This window comes from Culex quinquefasciatus, chromosome 1, assembly GCF_015732765.1.
Source record: "Culex quinquefasciatus strain JHB chromosome 1, VPISU_Cqui_1.0_pri_paternal, whole genome shotgun sequence".
Lineage (NCBI taxonomy): Eukaryota > Metazoa > Arthropoda > Insecta > Diptera > Culicidae > Culex > Culex quinquefasciatus.
The window spans coordinates 23625425-23642476 of NC_051861.1; the positions used below are offsets into that span (position 1 = coordinate 23625425).

Sequence of the window (17052 nt, forward strand, 5' to 3'; positions counted from 1 at the left end):
CGGTATGTTTTCTCATGCTATGTAGATGGAAAATTTGGCGGGGTTTTACACTTCATCGTCAAATGTCAACCTGACTTGTGCCATTAAATTTGTGCGATGAAATGTTTCCAAAAAATCCACGAAAATTGCAAGTTTTACAAATCAATGCATTTTTAAATAAAAGTGAAAATTCAACCTGAAATATTTCAAGGTAAAGATCTTCACTACAGATAAGCACTCAAGTCAATAATAAAAATTACGCACACAGGCGACGATGTAATAAACAAAAAAAAATAGACAAAACACTACACAAATTTAAAAAGGACAAGGCAGGATGCGATCCTTTTAGATCCTTTTAGTCTTAGATCAAAAATAAAATTCCATGCAATTTCTAACACATTCACAATCTATTCCGTGCTACACACGTTCTCCCAGACGCGACGTGGGGTGAAAATACAGAATTTCACAAATCCATGTGAACCGAAAATGGTGAGCATGCGCATTTCTATCCAGCAAAACAGCGTGTTTCTCCTTTTGTCAATACTCAGCCGGGAATCATACCGGGAGCCCCAAGCTTTGCGTGACTTGCTCAATGTCAATGTTTTTGTTTGGTTTCAAAACTGGGAGTAAATTGATCAATTTGGTAAACAATTTTCTGTAATTTTAAGTTATTTCAGAAAATTGGACATAAAAAGAGAAGTTGCACTTTTGTAAGAATTCAACCTTATCAATGAAACCGACAGTTAAAATGGTACTCTTATTCATCACCACACACTCAGTCAATGAAAGCAAAGGGGAAATTTCTGTCATCGTCGTGGTGGCCACTTCCACGTTACACACTCTGAACCGTCGTCGTCGCAGCCTGTAGTACGAGGCACGAGAGCAGCGCAGTTTAGGGTCCGCGTCGTGACGAGTCGTGCCGAGCTGCCAAAGTGTGACATAACCTCCAAAAAAGCATCGAGTTTCTTCACCGCGTTCCATTTACACGGGCGCCAATAGCCGGGTGAGCGCATCTTCGCCGTTTTTGCACTTCTTTTGAGTTTTTCTCAACATTACGTGTAAAATACACAAGAAAGGCGAATTTTAGTGCCTGGTTTTTAGGAGGTAAATCTCTTTAGGGTTACGTGCGTGTGTGTTTGTGTTGGTAAAGTTATTGTGCGTGGCGCTGCGCCGCTGTCATTATCCATACCGAATTTCTCCCGTTCGCCGTCGTCGTGGCCTGCTCCGACTGCAGTTGAATTGATTTTCGGTGTTTTTTTGGCTTCGCGTCTGCCTTCGGTCGGTCATGTTAACTTTAGGTTAATTCTATGCGAAAATGCAAATTAAAATGGCTGTCGAAAAAATATTTGGTTTCAACTTGAAGGCACATTTCATCACCATCATTTTTATTATCCAATGAAAATTGTGATGTTTTGGGTCTGTATTGATTGCAATGTTTTTCAAACTAGTACTCAGCAAGATTTTTTTAAAGGTTTTGAATCAGTGTGTTTGAAACATTTTTTCACTTTAATTTGTTTAAGTAATTTGTAATTTGTTGTTTTATTGGTTACGATAGCCTGTTAGTATAAACTGTGCATCAGGTCAAGGATTGTTAAGATTAAATATATATTTAAAAACTAAAACAAAACTATCACAGCAGCGAACAGCAGCCGATGCTTAAAAAAATAGTTTCTACCAGAAAGTTATCAAATTGATTTGCGTTTTCACGGAGAATTACGCTCTTTAGGTCGTCGTCGTCGTCGGTCTGCGTCGCCGCGTCGTCATCGCGTTGGAACCACTTCCAAAATTTTCAAACCACTGTTTACGTAAAATCTGGACCTTGCTTCGCTGCGGGCACCACAGCCTCAGAGAGAAACGCGTGTTGTCAGCCAGTTACTAGCGAGAGTTACCAGAGGTCAGGTGTGCGTGACGAGTTTAAAATTCAGTATCATTATTTGGTGTTCGTGATTGCTCGCTGATAACGACACATTTTAGCTGCAATCTAAGCAAGCCGGCTCTCGTTGAAAAGAAAGCATTCCGTTCCGTGGTGTGCGTTTCGGGATCATTTGTCGGCACTGTGTAGGAGAGATACCAACACTTACCCGCCACACTCACACCCGCCTACTGCGGTGATATTCCCGTGCTAAATACGCGCCAATCAGCGGTTCCATCGATCGCGCGCGACTCGCGACCGTCCAGCAGGTCATTCCGTATTGAGCTTTCAGTAGGCAATCGGTGCTCGTCGTTATCGGATCGCGTCGCCTACTGCCCCGGCTCCTAAGGGCTACCGCGAGTGTCTGTGATTGTGCCATATAACTTCAAAGCCTGCCTTCTTCACCCCTCCCGGCTCAACAGGGTTGGTCAAAATTCTGTCCCTCAGGAAAAATCCGAAAAAGATGGCCAACGCGTACGACATTTTCGGCGGGGTGTGCGTCTTCGTCGTGTCCGTCCAGCTGCTCCGGAAGGTGTTCCCATGGCTGTACGAGAACCTGCTCGGGCCGAAGCTGTTCGGGTCCAGCATCCGGCTGAAGGAGCTGGGATCGTGGGCAGGTGAGTGTGTCGTGCTGGGTGCAACAGAACAATAGATAATTTTTTTATTGTCAATTTTTTAAAGTCAAGGGAAAAAAGCCTAGTGGTTCTATACGATATCGCAATTCAACTTATCTTTGTACAGTATGTAAAAAAAGTATTTACACCCCTTGGGCACTATGCACATTTTGTGATGAAACATGTAAAAAAATTAAAGTTTGACAGAAACCTAGTACTACAGAAAGGGCATAAAATTTTCGATCTTTTGATATCCATACATCCAGGTTTTCTATAAAACCCACGTTTTTAAATACCTAAGCAAAAACGTTGTTATGGTTTCGTTTGAGCAACCTGCCAAAAATGTATGGAATTTCGTAATTTTTGTTCTCGTGGATCAAACTTACTTTTTGCCCAGGTATTTAAAAACGTAGGTTTTAAAGAAAAACTAGATGTATGGGTATCAAAAGATCGGAAATTTTATGCCCTTTCCGATTCCACATAGGTTGATCTGTGAATCGTGGACCGGTTCGGATGCCGGCGGATTTTCCGACGACGTAATTCCGGGTTGTTACGAAATTCCAACGAAAAATCTATTCTATCGATACAAATACGCCCAAAACGGTGTTATACCCACTCCAAAATGTTTATTTAGCAATTCTATGGTAATATATTGACATTTACTTGAATTAAAAGTTTGCAAAATTAAGTTTAGATAAGTTTTATGTAGAATTTCCAGAGTTATATAAACTTTTATACTAAGTAGTTAGTAAACTTTATATTCAATCCAAATTTTTTTTTTTTAATCAGTCAAGGATGCCTATTTGGAGTTGGCAGACTGGATTTATGGTGATTTGTCAACAAATAACATTATTTATGTTAATTTTTCCAAAGGTGTACAAACTTTTTTTGCACCTTTTTTATTTTCGTAATAGTATTTTTTATATAACTTTTTATAGAAATCATCTTTTCATGAGCTTTTTGTAGCAAAATGTTTGGCATGAGTTTCTGAACAAAACGTAGTACTAGGTTCCTGTCAAACTTTATTTTTTTATATGTTTCATCACAAAATGTGCATAGTGCCCAAGGGGTGTAATAGTAGTTTATGCAACAAGTTGCAAAAAGAGGATTTTTCAGCACGAGTCGTACATTTATCCAACGAGGTTCACCGAGTTGGATAAATACGAAGAGTGCTGAAAAAATCAAGTTTTGCAACGAGTTCCATACAACATTTTTTGCAATTCCAAAAACACACACTGAGTGAAATTTTATGTAAAATTTTCATGTATTTTGTCAATAAATCTTTTTTTTTTGTCAATAATTCGAAACAAGTGCTGAAAAGTTCAACTTTTCAGCACCCATTTGAGTGCTGAAAAGTAGAACTTTTCAGCATTTATTTTGAAAAGTGTTGCTATTCGATTCTGTTATTTTTGGTACAGAAAAGTAGGCTATTTCGTTGTTCAAGGATGACAGGAAAAGTATATAGTTTCACGACGGAATTGCAAAAATACTTTTTTTACATACTGTATATATATATATGATTTTTTTGGGCTGGTCATACAAAATAGACATGTAAAGGTATGAAATTCTGTATCATGAGAAGGGATTTCCTGATCGAATTGATGTCTTCGGTAAAGTTGTAGGTTACGATCAGGACTTTCAGAAAAAAAGCGCACGGAAAAAAAATCTAATTTTTTGATCAACTTTGTATGACTTAAAGTTGAATTACCAAAATACGTATTTTTTATTTTCAATTTTGTTGTATGTTTTAGGGGATGAAAAATACATCCTTTGAGCCATAGTGAGTGATGGTGGAAAATCTGGTTTAGGAGATATGAATGTTAAAAAATAGAAGAAATAAGAAGAAATATCTAAAATCTGTACAAGAAATTATAAAAGAAATCGTTTTTAAAGCAAAATCGGGTTTGCAATCGAAAAGTACTTTTTTGATAAAATGTTCCGTTATAAATTTTTGATTGATTATGTTTTTTTTACCCTTATAAATAATTTTATACTTTTAAAAAGATGGAAAAATTTCCTTCCATTTTTTCTCTGCTACCTTGAAAATCCGGTAATTAGTTTCTGAGATACAACCTTACAAAAAAATCGAAATGAATTGCTCTAATTGTCACCTAATTAGCCTGTAATTTTCAACTGACGATACTGAATACTTTTGGTACAATTTCCAATGATAAAAATTGAAACTTTTGCGATTTTTTATATTTTCAAAATTTTCAAATCAGATTTAACTTTTGAAAATGAACTTTAGACCTATTTTTTATTCATTTATTATTATTTTTGTGTGAAGTCTTTGACAGGTTTTAGAAAATATATTAAAGTCACCCCGGTTTACGGTTATCCTCGACTATCAAGGGTTTATGTTGATCTGTTGTGCTCATATTTGAACCTTAAGCTACCGCGATTTCTCAGCTTGAATGTGGAGGCTCATTTTTCAGTTACCTTATGTATTAGATAAATAAAATTTATGGGTTTCAATTTAACTTCCCTACTTATCTACTTAATCATAGCATATTCGAAAACACATTTTATACCGAACATTAAACTACTTATCGCGACGTCTAATAATTTAATAGCGATGCATGAGACCCTAAACCGATTCCCTACCTGTCAATCATTGACTTATCGAATTATGACAAATTTAGGGTTAAAACACGGTCTCGTGTCCTTCAGTAGCACTGGTTTTGGTCAAACAAGTGGTCAAATATTTGGAGCCATGTGCTGGTTCCATTCTTGGAAACTAGCTCAAAAATCATAATCAGTGATCAGTGATCACTCTTTTTTTTTCTTTCTTCAAACTTGACATTCCTACCTATTTGTAAAAAGGGCAATATTTGGGTTAAGGTTAACTTTATTTTGACGCGCCACCTAATGTGATGCTAAAATATGCAGATTTACACCGCTTTTTTCTGCAACTCATTATGATCAGCGTAGAATTGGGTTGCGCTGCAGCTTGATGTTGATAACTGGTTTGGCGTTCTGTTTTGCTTCTGAAAAATATGGGATAGGGGAAGGTGGGGCAAGATGACCATATGGTGCAACAGGAACAATCTCTCGTACGGCCGTAATTTTTACAATTTTGATTATTTCCAGTATGAGGAATTGTTGCTAGCAATGCAATTAGCTGATTCTACTACCTCATAACCGCCAAAACGACGTAAACCCCACGGGGCATAAGATTGAATGAAGTTTTTTTTCAAAACCAAGTGTACCATATGGATTTAAAGTATGGAAAAAATTAAGAATTGCTGGAACAACATATTTTATTGTGAAATATATAAATAAAAGTACTTAACAAACACATAAACAATTAATAAAAAAAAAACCATACAAAATATAGTGATTCGCGAAAATTTTCTCTTTATCATCTAATTAATAATTTGTTTTTCGTAAAAAACGATCGAATTTTTCATAAAATATTATTTTTTAATCTAAAAATGAAAGAAACTTTTCAAATACATTCTAATCTGATGTATCTAAGTGTTAACAGTTCAATTGTTAGTAAATTAGCATGTTGTTTCATGCATTGTTCCTCTTGCCCCAACGGGTTGTTCGTCTTGCCCCACTAGTTGAGTAGAACGTACGGAAAATAAAAAAAAATTAAAATATTTTTTTTTACATTAAAAAAACAGGATTTTTTTTAAAAACATGTTCTATCAAAGTCTCTGTCAAGACTCGGAATAAGATGATTATAACAAATCCGACAGATTTTTCAACTTTTTTAATGGGTTTTAACAAGCATTTCCTTAGCTTGTTACACTTTGCCCCACTTGCCCCTACATCAGAGTTATTGAATTTTGTGACGTCAATGTTGGTTTAGGATCAATGAACCTTTATGTTTAGTTTCATAAAATATCTGTAACATGATCAATTAATCCAGATTATTTGGCATATTTGTTTTCAACCAGCAAAAAACAAATGCAATCTCTTCTTCAAATGCAATTTTGGAAATTACGCCTAAAATCTCAAAATCAATAATCCCCAGTGGAATAATTCGCAATGACTTGCAGAAAGTCCCAAAAACCGGTCCCCGAATCTGGAATGCGTATTTCCCGATTTATGTTTTCAGACTTTAAAAACAAAAACACGTTCAGAGGGGGATTTTTTACTTTCCCTCCCGATGTCGCAGTTGCTCAAGTGAGAGAGACTTTTTTTTCCCCCTGATCGCAAGTTGGTCATTTCAAGTTGAGAAAAAGGTGATCGCTGTAGTAATGCTACGTTGTGACATAAATAAGTGCCGCACAAGATTGCATCAGAAGAGTTGAATAAGAGCGGTATAAAGTGAGAAGTGCCGTAGTTTCAATCAGATTACTTAAGTTGTAAAATTTCACCAGTTGTGCATCGATTTTTTTCTTCATTAATTTTTGTTTAAACCTTAAACTTTTTCCATCTGACACACTGTCAGGAAATTAAATTGAGCTGAATTTGAAACCTTTTCTATACAGCGAAGAAAATGATTTTGGTTTTATGTGTTTTTGGCAATAAAAGTTTAGCAATAAAAGGTAAAACCTTCATCGAATTTCAAATGCGTTCTTTAGGGCTTCAACTTCCGTTGTGGTTATCAAAACAGGTTTTGCGCTCGACGGCGTTTTTAAGAAAAGGTTAACGACTGTTTCTAAGTAACGATCTTTTGATTTCACGATATCAGCAGGTGTGATTTTCTTAGTCGACGGAGTATCAAATGTTCAGCAACGAGGACAGCATGGTACGAGTGGCAAACAGAATAAAAAATGATTAATTTATCCATCTTCAAAAAAAGCAACATTTTACAATAAAAAATCAGCCTACAAAACTGGAGGATCCAAACAAAACTTAATTGTGATAAATAGTCAACAACAAGCTGTTATAACATCAAATATTTTTTCTGTATGATTTTGGAAACAAAATCTTGTGAAGACAATATAATTTGCGAAAAAAGGTGAAAGATGTCCGATCATCTCTGCTTAAATTAACAAAAAAAATCTGAATTTGAATTAAAAGATTATTAAATTGATATCACTTTTTCAAAATGAAGTAAAAAATGCAATCAAAGTGAGCGTGCCAAAATCTAGACTATTTTAATCTAACTTTTTTGAGTTCCAATTTGTTTCATTACTTTGAGTAAATAACAAATTTGTTATTTTGAAGAACAACTACTTAAAAGTGTCGTTTGCTAAAACAGTGTCAATTATTGTCGCGCACGCTACACTAATTACAGCTTGAAGCATGCCTACCCCAACACGTGTTTTTTAGTACAAAACGTTGACAGAGCCGCATTTTAGTACATCGCGCGCAAAAACCAGCAACACTGCAAATTGAAGTTCAAGGGCGTGTAACCTCGCCCTTTTTTTTCCTGGTACCGTTACCTGGGGTGATGTGGGACAGCGCTAAATAGGCACTTCCACCAACTTCCACAAGTTTCTAATAGTAATTGCGAAGGTGTGCAGCACTGACGCCACCCGTAACCATTATTTGACCCCTCATCAACCGTAAATCAGCAAAATTACGACGCCGATGATCGTCACTGCATCTGCTAATCGACAGTCGTAAAGTTAGTACTCTCTTCAAAAACTTCTAGGAAGGTTTGCGTTTTAACGACTTTTAAAGTTACACAGACAATCAGACAATGAATGTTATTCAATGTGATGTAATTTCAAGTACTAAATTTTAAAAAAACTTGCCTTTCTTATCTATTTGTCTGTGATACAACAGTGACAGTACTGTACACTGTACAGTTCACTGCCAGGAAGAGTCGACTTGTCGTCGCGATCTTGCCTACCTTGCAAGGGGCACTTCCCCAATAATTTGCTACGATTCCGCAGTGCTCAGCATGTGAGTGCAGGGTATAATTAATTCACTTGATCAATAATGCAAGTCCGTTAGTCAGCTGCGGGCCACTTTGCGTTGCCAGGTTTGACAAGTCCGCGAATAAATACTAATGATATTTTCTCTTTTTTTTTCTCCAGTGGTAACCGGAGCAACCGATGGAATTGGCAAGGCCTACGCGAAAGCTGTAAGTGTAATCATGCTAGAATTTCAAGATCAATATTTATTCGAAATCTTCTGTTAGGTTAAATTTTAACGTAATTTAGTACAACATTGTACAAAACTCGAAAAAAAAAATTTTTTTTGATCAAACCCTCAATAGTTCGTAAATTATTATCTGTACTATAATATTGCTGTTAGAACCAATTTCAACTTTGAAGCTAAAGAACCTACCTTCAAAAAAGTATTGTACTAAACTCGAATAAAATAAGAAATTTGTTTTTCAGTCAAACAATCGTTGTCCGCCTGTAAACTGTTTACACTGCATTCACTGTTCACTCAGACACGCTGTCCGGTCACTCACTGCTCTCCAGTACTGACTTTGTAAACAAAATCAGCCGGAATGTGTGTTTGTTTGCCCCCGACGGAACTTTTCTTCTCTATTCCCTTTTCGCCAAGGGGAAGCATCTGTGTTGACACGTTGATTCGCACGTCATTACTTAGCTCCAACGTGCTGTTTAATTTGCATATTTACACGTGTGAATTTTGTGACTTGGTGAGGCAGTATTTATTAGGGGGTGCTGTTTTAGTACAGGTTTTAGTACATCGATATTTTTTTTATTTATCTTGATATGCAAGTAATTCAAGTAAAATTATTGTTTTTAAAAGAAATTTCTCAATTTTATTCTTTAATAATCGAAGTGTTTAGTACAACAGAAAATTCGAATATTTAGTACAAGTTTTATTATTTTCAAGTCGAAACCTTTTAAAAGTTATAAATCGACAAATTGTGCAGTACCATAAAAGAAGAACCTGACCTGTTTGAACACTACTGCCAATATGCATTCAACCTGATTTACATTTCAATTATTGAGAGCAGTAATTTTAGTACAACGTCCAGTGGTGCACGTGTTGCACAATCAACCAAGTTCAAGGTCTCACTACATTGTAACCGAACACGCAGGAGAACGATTCTAGTGACCACACAATAAAAGTGCTGACGTAAGTGATGATCATTTAACCATCAAGAGTGTGCCCAATAACATCGTCAATTGTTTGAAGATAGTTATTTTTTACCTAACCTAACCGTTTGACGTAAAACTACAATGCTGGGCATTTCTTCACGACCTTTTCAAGAAGCGATTCGTAATAGCGTATTAAAATTGTCGACATTTTTTGTTGTGTGCTCGTTGGGCGAAATTGTTGATTTAGTATTCCTCAATCGGTTCCGATGATTTGCATTTAGCGTTAAAGAGGGAAAGGCTCAAAAGTACGCGCAAATCGGGAATGACGGGAAACTTTAGAACTTGCTGGGTGAGGTGTTTTGAACACGGTTTTTTTTTTGTCGAATGGTGCTAACTACTTGGGCAAACGGGAGTCGTTCCAGACGGATGCGTGGAATGGAGTGTGGTAATAATACAAAAAAAGTCGCTTTTGGAAGCCGCCGTAATGAGGCAACGTTACCAGCGATTCTAAGGCTAACCTTCGATCTACAAGGTGAACGTAAAGGGGTTGAAAGTCGATAGGAATCACTTCCTTTCAGCACTTATCGCAATTGAAAAGCATAAATATTGATGAGCAATTTCAATAGTTATTGTTCAAAAATGTAGGAAAAAAACAATATAAAAATAAGGTTTTCAAAAGACCATTTCAGTGGCGGAAATAATTCAAAAGTCAATGTTACTAGTTTTAAGATTTTTTATGTTTCCGTTATTGGGTGAGAAAATGAATTTTCTGACAAAAATTGCAGTTTGGAGTCTCGGGAACAATTGTTGCAAATGGAAAGGGGCAACGTTTGGCTTGTTTGAAAATTTGGGTGGTTAATTGTTTCAGAAAATCTTACTTTTTAGCAATATTTCCGGGATTTTTCTTCTCTGAACATCTTTTGAGCATGCCAATCTAAGCAACTCTGTAAATTTAAACGGTTTGCCTACCTCACTGAGGTAAGGTTCTAATCCTGGCCAGCTTCCGGAATCGAAAACTGAACTTATGTCTATTTGTCTGTGTGTCTATGTGTTATTAAAATTGTCACTCAGTTTTCTCAGCACTAGCTGAACCGATATCCAGATTTTTAAGCGAAAATGGCGTTCGAATGATGAACGCCCGAAATGTCAAAATCACGCAGTGGTGCCAACATTACGAAAAAAGTGTGCCATGTATGACATCTACATTTTATTTTCTAATGTTGGTGCTACTGCGCGATTTTGACATTTGGGACGTTCACCATTCGAACGCCATCTTTGCTTAAAAACCTGGATAAGCCAAACCGGTTACATTCGACTTGGTTTTGAGTCCCATGCATCGAGTATCAAACTTTTTGAAGTTTCGAAAAGAAGTTAAAAAGTTATGTTTAAACAAGTGTTTCTTTTTCGCAAATTTTTGGATGTTACAAAAGTGGTCAGAAATCAACTCAATTCCCAGAATTTTTAAGTAAGGTAATCGGAAGCCTTTTCCAACGATTCTAAATGTTCAAGATCTGGCAACCCTGCCTCTAGTTATGACTACTGAAGTGAGAGTTATATACTTTTTTTGAAGTCTAACTTATGGTACGATCAGTTCCTAGCTGGACTCTGTCGCTGGAAACGACCGCGACTCAACGACCGACGAAATATGCGGCGGGCCAGATGCGGGCATAAAAATATCAAAATCTCTTCCCCCCTCACTTCGTCTCACCTGGGAGGGAGAAGCGAAGAGGTCTTCTTATTCTTATTCATTTTCTTGTTGTTGTTTTTGTTTTTTTGTGCAAGATAATTTCTCTTCCCATTTAAATTTCCAGTCAGTCGTCATCTGCCCTTCTTGACAATACAAATTTTCTTGCAGCACATTTCAAAATAGTGCTCAAGATCGTGCATGACTCATGTGATGCAACTTTCCCCGCCAATTTTTTTTTTATTCATAACTTATTTTTATTAGGTCCTCTTCGGTGCCGAGACGAGGGTAGGACCGGAAATCATGAAAGTTACATAAAAAATAATGAATTTTTTTTTAGCTGGGTGCTGAACTCGTTGAAAATTTTCCACAGCTCAGCCGAACTGTAGAGTACCTCCTTGCCTTGTTCCTTCGTGACTCCAAAGGCGTGAGGGGCCAGTATTTTGTTTGCTGCTTCCTGCTTGTCGAAGGCGATCCTTCTGTTTATATCCGGAACCGCACCCGACAGCGCAGGAAACTACAGCGTCGTAAGCGCCGGTACTGCCGGACTTTGTTTTCTGTCATTTTCCATTCTGGTTGCAATAAAATGCAAAACCCGAGCTGTGGAGGAAGTGAAGTGAATTCGCTGTGACATGATCATTCTTCCGAGATGCCGGCTTTGCAGAGCGATTGTTTGAAAAACGGTGGCTAATGTTAAATTGAACGATCTTAATTTTTTGGCAAATTTTACCAACGATGATTTTTTTTTCAAAAAAAAAATGAAAACGTTCTGCTTCTTTTTTATTTATGTCAACCTCCAGCTCGCCGTTTTTCCTTCTTTGTTCCTATATTCGTTCAAAGAATTTGCTTCACTTCCTCCACAGCTCGGGTTGTACTGAACGATTTATATATTTAAACGCATTGACTAACTACTACTAACTAAATAAGTCTTAGTTTAAGTACATGTATGTAAGACATAACATTGATTGATTTATGGTCATATTGGAAATATATCTCATGAATACATATTTTCAACTAAATCTTATCAAAAATTAGCAAAAATTTACAAATAAATAAAGTTAATTATTTTATTTTATTTTATCCTCTTTTGTATTTAATGAATCGGGTCCTAAAATGAAGCTTAGATTGCTGATATTATTGTTTACAGCGATAAAGCTTATTTTTCTGAGTACAATGACCCTTTGTATGACCACAAAGAGTTTAAAATGAACTTTTAAATCAATTTTGAAAAATTAACCTCGCGGTCCTTCTTGACAGAAAAGTTCCTACTTGACAGCTCGTTCCAAGGGGACCATAGTTGATCCACCGAAAAAATGTTGTCTTGTCAAAAAAAAATTTTGCATTAAAACGAAAAAAAGTGTTCAGAAATGGTTTTTAATCGTGTTTTTTACCGTTGTAAATAAAAATTGACATAGGGCTTTAGTACCCAATTGTCTCAGTCTGAAAAAACATTTGCAAATTTAAAAACTTTTTTAAATTTATTTTCCTTCAAACACAATACTGCTCTAGCCAAATAAGAACAGTAACAAAAATTGAAGGCGGCTCTCACTGACAGTTTGCAAGTGGCTGACACTGACAACTAGGTGTATTCTTCTCCGCCCGACTCAGCGTCTCACCATCCAGCTGCTGCTTTGTTGACAAACAAACGGAGCACGCGGTCGCATGATGGCGGCATCGAGCCAGAATTAGAGGTGATCATGTGATTAAAAATGAAAGTTTTTTCAAGAAAAATAACATTTTTCCGACCGAATAAAAAAATTGCGAGCATGTTCAAACAGTTATTCTTGATGTGGGAGAAGTGATAAAAAAGCAAAATTTTAATCCATATTTTTTCTACAAATTGAATTTTTTCACTCCAACTGGGAACCCCTAGGTCTATTCACGACCGTTTGCAATGACCGTGAGAAGATGCCAGAAAATCCAGCTACGAGCTAAATCCACCAAGGGAATGGTGGAAAGAGATGAATCACAAATCCGTATAAATAATTTCAAGATTTTTCAGGTGTAAACCGAAAACGCGATCAAAAATTAAAGTGGAAGAATAAGGAATCATTTTCTGACGTCCATTCAATTTTGCAGTCCAAACCCAGTCATTGAATTGGAAAAATAATACCTTTTTTCAAATTTTCTATTGTTGATTTGTGTGCACCTACGTCGAAGAACAAAATTGTTTACTTTTTGCTCTTTGGTCTGACAGTCTTGGTCTGACAGATTTGGTCTGTCAGCTTTACCATGGATTTTGGTCTGGTCTAGGCGAGGGATAGGACACAGTAAAAAAAAAGTAAATCTTTCCCTGTTCCTGAGGGGAACACCCTTGAAGAGAATCGTGGCCGGATTTACAAAGCGGATTCAGTGGCAGTTTCATTCTCAACTTAATGTTAACATGTTAAGGTTAATGTTAACATTCCATAGGTCGCCTCCCTAAGGTGTCGTGATAAGGTCCAGTTTGTGACGATACACTACCTTCCCTTTACTAAGCAATCGATTCCAGAAGGGAAAAGATCACCAGTTGTGTTGGTCCGAGCCGGGATTTGAACCCCGATCTACCGCTTACGAGGCGGAAGCGGATAGGACACAGCACCTTCCTCAAATCCACAATATCTGTATGAAAACTATATCCGGATCAATGATCCGATTTATCGTAGGATAGGTTATTGCAAGACATTCCAAACAAGTCCATAATTCTGAAGATCTGGCAACCCTGTCTTAAAATATGACTACTAAGTGATATTTATGTTCTTCTTTGAAGCCGGATCTGTATGAAAAAAAATTGTTTTGATCAATCACCCGACCTCTCGATGTATATTGAATACCTTGCAACCCTGGCTAAGTTATGATCACTCAAGTGATTTTCATAGACTTTTACGAAGCCGGATCTTTTGGTTTTAGTTGGCTCCGTTTCAAAAACCATGTTTATTTCTAGATGTAAATTATTTCCTGATCTTTTGTATCTTTTGCAGGTTTATAAAGAGCTGTTTTGTCTTTTTTTGTTTGTTTGAAAATGTTGTTTACTCAAGTGAGATTTGTACAAGTCTCCTATTGGAGGCCATCGCCAGATCATTTTTTTCATTTTGTCTTTCAGAGTTATTGTAACGAAAGCTTTAAATTAAAAAAATGCATAGGCCACCTGTCGGTAGTTGTTGGTTGTCCTGATGCAGTGAACTTAGATTGTCAAACAAGGTCAAGTTGTCACTAACAAAAATACAGATTTTGTGACGAAAAAACTGTTTTACGATCCATCAGAAAAAAATATTACATGCATGAAAAGTTTCTAAAATTGCTCTAAAACTAAATTATTTAATTTTAATATGACAAAAACAAACAATTCGCACAACAACCCACATGTCTTGGCAGAATGACCTAACGTAGCACTCAAGCCGGCTATCAAACATGTATCTTCTCAATAAATGCCAACCCGGGCAGACGGTGATAAAAAAAAAATCCTGCAATTTCAATAACAAATACTGTTAAAATAACAGAAAGTATTATGGAATCTTCTTGAAAAAATCATTTTTGCATCCAACTGTTATTGGGATGATCGGGTTAGTTGTTAAAATAACGAAAAATAACAACAAAGATTTGGTCGAAGAATAACTAAAAGTGTTATTAGTTTGTTATTACAACAACAATCCAATAACCAAAAAAATCATAGCGACGAATAACAAATCTTGTAATAAATAACGTAAAATGTTATTGGCCTAATATTTTCAAATATCAAAACATGTTATCCCCAAGTTATTTCCGTCTGCTCGAGAACCAGAGTCGTTTAGGATTGAACCCAGGCCAGCTAGGGTGGAATGCAGCCATGCTTCTAACCGCGTAATTGTTTTTTTTATATCAATATATCGATATAGAGGGGGTGTTAAATTGCTAACTTAGGCGAAAAGGGACAAAAAGTACTAATGGGTAGGGGAATTTCTACAGTGTAGAGGACTATAAAAAGCTTTTTTTAAGACAGTATTGAACTATTCAGGAACCATTCTGAAATTTAGGCACCAGTTTGTTTACAAACGATTTATTAAATTTCGTTGAAATTTCTCAAATTGATTCAATAAAACACATTACGAAAGCATTAATGTTACACCATCCGTGGCTTCGTAGGCTTATGTACCATCACACAATGTTTACCTTTGTTAAGAGATGCAGAGAGTTATGTACGGACCGCAGGTCACCGTGACCAGATGGCTTCAAAAGTTATAAGTCATTGCATTGGTTGATGTGCAACACGCGGAGAAAGTGCACAACAGCACCATTAGGGCACCCTTTAATCCCATCTCACGTCACGTGTCACAATGGATCGTTCATTGACCGGCCCCCTTTCTTCTTCATCTCCTTTTTCTTACAGCTCGCCAAGAAGGGCCTCAACGTGGTGCTCATCAGCCGGACCCAGTCCAAGCTGGAAGAGGTAGCGAAGGAGATTGAAGCGGAATCCAAGGTCCTAACCAAAATCATCACCGCGGACTTTACATCCGGTCCGGAGATCTACGACAACATCCGGGCGCAAACGGCCGAACTCGAGGTGGGCGTGCTGGTCAACAACGTGGGCATGAGCTACGCCAACCCGGAGTTCTTCCTGGCACTGCCCAACCAGGAAAAGTTCATCAACCAAGTGGTCACATGCAACATCTTCTCGGTAACGCGAATGTGCACCCTGTTCCTGCCCGGCATGGTCGAACGGCGCAAGGGAGCGATCATCAACATTTCCTCTCTCTCGGCGGTCATCCCCGCTCCGATGCTGACCGTGTACGCCGCCTCGAAGGCGTTCGTCGACAAGTTTAGCGATGATCTTGCAACCGAGTACGTCCGGCACGGCATCACCGTTCAGTCGGTTCTGCCGGGTCCGGTCGCGACCAACATGTCCAAGATCCGTCGGGCCACGTGGATGTCCTGTGCGCCCAAAACGTTCGTCTCCAGTGCCCTGGCCACGCTTGGTGTTGCCCGCCATACCACCGGCTACTATCCGCACTCGCTGCTGCAGCTTGGCATCGACATGATCGGCCTGTTTTCGCCCTACGTCAGCCAGAAGATCACCCTCAACACGATGAACAACATTCGCGCCAGAGCAGTCAAGAGGGCGGCCAAGCTGGCTGCGGAAACCAAATAATTCTAGCTTTTCATTTTTCCTAGCTTTCTTAGACACGTGTGCGTGATCTCCAGACAACCGCGTAATTTATTTGCGAAAGAGTTCACTCATTTCAAGTCTCGTCCGCGATCGGTGCTTAGCGGATGCGAAGACAGTCCAACAAATGGCATTTGTTACAGTTTAGTAGGAATCGAGGTTTAGTGTAATAAGTGGAGTATTTTAACAAATCAATAATACAAAGATATGAACCCTTTAGTTTAAGGTTGTAAACAATTAAACATTGAAATGCGAAAGATTGTTTAGTTTTTTTTTCTGAAATCATCCGAAATTTTTCCTACGTTACGATGAATACAATGATGTGTATGTAACATGGTAATATTTAAGCCGATTTCTTGCCACTTATCTAACATGAGAAAACACATGATCACAGAGAACAGATGTACATCTAGGCTCTAACTTGTGTGTAAACACTTTTGCACTAAAAAATGCGTTGCATACAATCTTGCATCAAAGAAATTAGTTTGTGCAGGATACGCTTGGTGGCGCCACCGTCACGGCTGAGAATACTTGACTTAACAATGAAAAAGGATCAATAATTTAGAAAGAAAATAAATGTTAACCTCGCTTAGATATAAAATTCACTTCTGTAAAATTCCAGTTCACAAAAAATAATGCAAAAATGCATTAACACTAACGAAAACATAACAGAAAATTCATTCAAAAATGATGTTTCAAGCGACAACAGAAAATAGTTACCTTCTTTGAATGTTTTATGCAGTGATTAGATGGTCCAACGTTCTGCTACTGTAGGCCATCATGATTTTGGAAGTGGCGCTATCTAGGCGGATGGTGCA

General features: G+C 37.5%; 1 protein-coding gene across 2 annotated transcripts; it reads left to right on the top strand.

Moving 5' to 3' along the window:
• Positions 1-827: 827 nt before the first annotated feature.
• Positions 828-16494, top strand: LOC6031551 (very-long-chain 3-oxoacyl-CoA reductase). Of its 2 annotated transcripts, none has more exons than XM_001842283.2 (4): positions 828-982; positions 2314-2508; positions 8448-8494; positions 15461-16494. In XM_001842283.2, exons 2-4 carry the CDS (start codon positions 2355-2357, stop codon positions 16217-16219), a joined length of 960 nt encoding a protein of 319 aa, XP_001842335.1. In that variant the 5' UTR covers positions 828-982; positions 2314-2354; the 3' UTR covers positions 16220-16494. The 2 variants fall into 2 exon arrangements, with proteins under 2 accessions (XP_001842335.1, XP_038117246.1); XM_038261318.1 differs by having other exon boundaries at positions 831-1083.
• The last annotated feature ends 558 nt before the right edge of the window (positions 16495-17052 follow it).

Bases quoted from the DNA above. Each gene is read 5' to 3' on its own strand.
- LOC6031551 (XM_001842283.2), top strand. From the start codon at position 2,355: ATGGCCAACGCGTACGACATTTTCGGCGGGGTGTGCGTCTTCGTCGTG. The intron at 2,509-8,447 runs GTGAGTGTGTCG...TTTTTTCTCCAG, and splicing joins GGAGCTGGGATCGTGGGCAG to TGGTAACCGGAGCAACCGAT. The intron at 8,495-15,460 runs GTAAGTGTAATC...TTTTTCTTACAG, and splicing joins GCAAGGCCTACGCGAAAGCT to CTCGCCAAGAAGGGCCTCAA.